The 3,864-nt window shown below is 63.8% G+C and overlaps 1 protein-coding gene across 1 annotated transcript in view; it reads right to left on the bottom strand.

The window, feature by feature from the left end:
- Nucleotides 1–3,864, bottom strand: part of COL5A1 (collagen type V alpha 1 chain) — a 100,158-nt gene that overhangs the window by 9,043 nt on the left and 87,251 nt on the right. Inside the window, exons 58-59 of the mRNA XM_023521056.1 lie at nt 2,910–3,022; nt 139–207 (exon numbers count right to left, since the gene is read on the bottom strand). Coding sequence (XP_023376824.1) covers nt 139–207; nt 2,910–3,022 — 182 coding nt within the window. The remainder of the gene's footprint in view (nt 1–138; nt 208–2,909; nt 3,023–3,864) is intronic.

The raw sequence follows: 3,864 nt of genomic DNA, 5'->3' as shown, positions 1-3,864 counted from the left end.
GACGCCGCGTCTGGCCGTCACGTGCTGCGGAGCGGTTCGGCCATAGGGGCGTGAGCAGGCGCGGCACGGGGCGGCCGTGTCCCATGCAGAGCCGCGAGTCAGGCCGTGCGGCAGGCAGGCAGCGCCCGGGGCACTTACCAGGGACCCTCGCTTGAACTGACTATACCAGGTGGAGGGCCGCTCTTTGGGCCAGCGGGCCAGTTTACTCTGTAAGATAGGAGATGCGCGGGTTTGAAGGGCACCCGCGGGGGGCGGAGGCTTCTTACCAGTTTACCGCGCTTGAATTCACTGAACCAGGAGCCCGGGTTTTCTTTGGGCCAAGAGGTGATTCTGGCCTAAACATCCAGCGGGAGGCGAGGAGAGAGAGAGAGAGCAGCGCGGTTACTTCCCCGACGTCGGAGGCGCCCCGTCCTGCAGACCCGCCCTGGCTCCAGGGGGCTGGCCAGGGCAGGGTTCCTGTGGGCGCCTCTACCCTCCCCCTCCCCCCTCACAGAGCTGGGGCCCCCAAGACCATGAGGACAGGGGGAGTCTGGCGCCTGCTTTGGACGCAGGGTCAGACTGCATTGTACCACTTGCCGCATATCTGGCATGAAGCACACTGCCTGGCCCTTGGTGACCCCTGAAAAGTATTTGTGAAGGACGGACAGATGGACAGACAGGAGGGAGGGAGGAGTAACTGAATGAATGGTCCGTCACAGGCCACGATCGGAAGAGCCGGTGCTCACTGATGAGCTCAGGGAAGAACGAGAGGGCTCCTGCTATCCGAGCCCCGGACCCGAGGGTCGAGGCTGTGTGCACGGGGACACTGGGGGACAGGGTGGACAGGAGACCCTGCCAGGGCCCACGGGGCGTCTGTGACACACTGGACGAGCTGGGTGTGAAGTGTGTGGAAGGCATGCGTGGAAGGGGCCTGGGGCGGGACGGTCCCCTGCAGCCCTAGCACTGTCCTGGGCTCCTCTAGTGTCTCTGATGAAGCAGCAGGAAGCAGACGCGTCCTCAGAAGGGGCAGCGCCTGTGCCCCCGACGGAAGGGGAGGGGCCCCACTGAGAGTCTGCTCTCTGCCGGGGCGGAGGCGCCGTGATGCCACGGGTCAGGGACTGAGGCCGGAGCACTCCACTGGCCCCAGAGCAGGGCACAGAGCCACGTGGCCCTGCAGCTCCCGTAGCAGGTGCAAAGAGCTGGAGCTACAGGTGTGGAAGTGGCCGTGGGCGAGCCTGTCCCCAGGTCCCACGGGACTGCTGCGTGGGACCCAGGTCAGAATCCTCTGCACTGGCCTGGTGCGGGAGAGGCAGGAAGGGGGCCCTGCCGGAGGAGGGGGGCGTCCAGCCCGCCCTGCGCTCCTCGGCCCTCTCGCTTAGGCTTCCACTATGCCGCTGGGGGTGCCCGGCTCAGGTAGGGACCCCTCCGGGAGCAGGAGCAGGGGTGCAGGCAGGCGCTCGCCTCACCCTGGCCTCCGCCTGAAGCCCCCGCCCCTCCTCTGGGGACCGGGAAGAGGGTCCCCACTCATGTGAGGCTGAGCGGCCGTGGCCTGAGCCCGTGGTGCCCGCTGGTCGATGCACGTGCAGAGGAAGAGTGGGGAGCAGTGAGGTCCCTGGGCGCCCCAGCCCACTGTCCACCCGGCTGCACCAGGGGCTACTAGGAATCCTGGGCTGTCCTGCTAATTCTCCAGCAGTGGGGCCATTTGCCGAGGACAGACGGCGACAAAAAAGAAGAGAAACAGTATATTTTCCACCCGACTTCCCTCCGGGCTTCTGCCACACAGCAGGTCTGAAGTGTCCCGGGGTGTCCCGGGGTGTGAATTCTCTCTTGACCCCCAGCAGGTCTGTGGCTGGCAGTGCATGTTACCAAGGGTTTCACATTTTGAGTTGGGGGCCATGTGTTTACAACAGGGGTCCCCAAATCATCCCCATCAGTGGGGAGCCCCCATTCCTGTGATCTAGGCCTTCTGGCACAGGAAGTGCTGGGCCCCCCGGGTTACAGTGGATTTGGGGGTGGGGCCCATGACCGAAGGATGCAGTGGCCCTCTCTCCAGGTGAGGGTGCTCACAGGCACCAGGCCACTGGCAGTCATGACCACAGGCTGCTGGCTCAGGCTGGGCTCGGCCCAAACCCCCGGCAAGCACGGTCTCCTCGACCTAGCTGTCCTTGTCACAGGACAGCCAGCCCTCTGAAAGGGACATCCAAAGGAGGGTCTGTTCAGGCTGCTGCAGAGAGCACTGTGGCCGAAGTCTCTGTCACCTCCCCTGTAGAGACCTTGTCCTCCTCACCTGTCCTGGGCCAAAGTGAGCCCAGCTCAGACACACACTCAACAAAGCAGGACACACCTGCCATACACGCTCACCTATGCACACACACCACCCACGCACCTGTCTGTACACACACATGCTACCCACACGCCTGTCTGTACACACTCACATCGCCCACAGGCCTGTCTATACACACTGTTAAGTTGACACCCACAAAATCTCAGTGGATCAGAACCTCACTAACCAAAGTTCTCCGCTGAACCGACCATGGTCTGGCTGCACTCAGAGAGCAGCGGATGCCAGAATCCAGGCCCACACCCGCCCCTAACGGTGCGCTGGGGTCACTTTTGCCCCCAAGGTCCTCCCGTGGGTTTCAGATTGGTCGGAGACATTGAAGGGGGAGTAGACCAAGCAGCGGCTGAAACCCCAGCACTGGGGTGGTGGGAGAAACGCCCATGAGCCCTGATCCCTCCACTTCCGGGACCCCTCCCCCATCACCGAGAATGCTTCTGCAAGCAACTTAAGGGCTCCTCCTTGGGAAAAGCCTCGATCGAGTACCTGGCAGACCTCCAGTTTCCATCTCTACAGCTGCGCGCGTGAGGACTGAGCCCTCGGCCCAGCTCCGCCGTGTCGGGGAGGCAGGGGCGGGCGGCGGGCCACTTACCCCCTCGGACTTCTTGTCAGGGAAGACGCACGTGGCCCCTCCAGCTGTGAAGTTGCAGTAAACTTTGAAGGAGTCCCTGGAGCAGCCTTGGTTCGGGTCCACCCAGTATTCACCTGGATAGGGGCGGGGGGCACGTGAGGACAGCGCCCTGGATGGTTCCAGAAGCAGCTGCACCATTTCAGTTCAGCAGCTAAACACGTGCCGGGCCCACACGCCACCAGCACGGGCCTCCCGGGGTCTGTGTGCTGCGGTCTGCTTTTCCTGCTGGGCCCCAAAGACGAGGGGGCAGACTCATCCCCAGAGCATGACTGGACGCAGGTGCGCGGGGCGCGTGCCTGGGGGCAGGGGAGGCGGGCCCCCGTGTGCGGTGGTGGCGGGTGGAAATGCACATGCTCCCATGAACGCTTGGGAGCCCGCGAGCTGGGGTCAGAGTTGACTGGACCACGGCCCCGCAGGTCTTGTGGGAGACCAGGCAGACAGCGCTGGGCTGACACGGTGAGAACGGAGTGGTCTGTGACTTCATGACACTTTGGCGTTTACACGGTGCGTTTGTTCCAAGCACGGCGTCCAATTCCGACGTTAACGCCAGCGCTAACCCTGACACAGATACCCTGACAGCAGCAGCCGCGGCCGCCACGTGCCACAGGCCTGGCTCGCTGTGCCCGGCCGAACGCGTTTGCACATCGCCTCATCTCACTGTTCTTTGCTGTGTCAACGCCCCCATTGGACACACGGGGTGCACAAGACTCAGAGCAGAGCAAGCTGCCTGCGAGACGCTAAGCCTAGACTGGAACCTGGGGGACCCCAAAGTCTCGCACACTTTCCCCAGCCTCCCAGGATGTCCCAGTGTGAAGCCTCCACAGGTTTCGGGGAGACGCCCAGGCCTCCCCACTGTGCAGATGGGAACGCCGAGGCTGGACAGGCCTGTGGCTGCCCCTGCCCTGCCCCTCCGCTC

Source organism: Pteropus vampyrus, unplaced genomic scaffold, assembly GCF_000151845.1.
Source record: "Pteropus vampyrus isolate Shadow unplaced genomic scaffold, Pvam_2.0 Scaffold289, whole genome shotgun sequence".
NCBI classification, from domain to species: Eukaryota; Metazoa; Chordata; class Mammalia; order Chiroptera; family Pteropodidae; genus Pteropus; species Pteropus vampyrus.
This window is presented reverse-complemented; position numbering and strand designations above follow the sequence as displayed.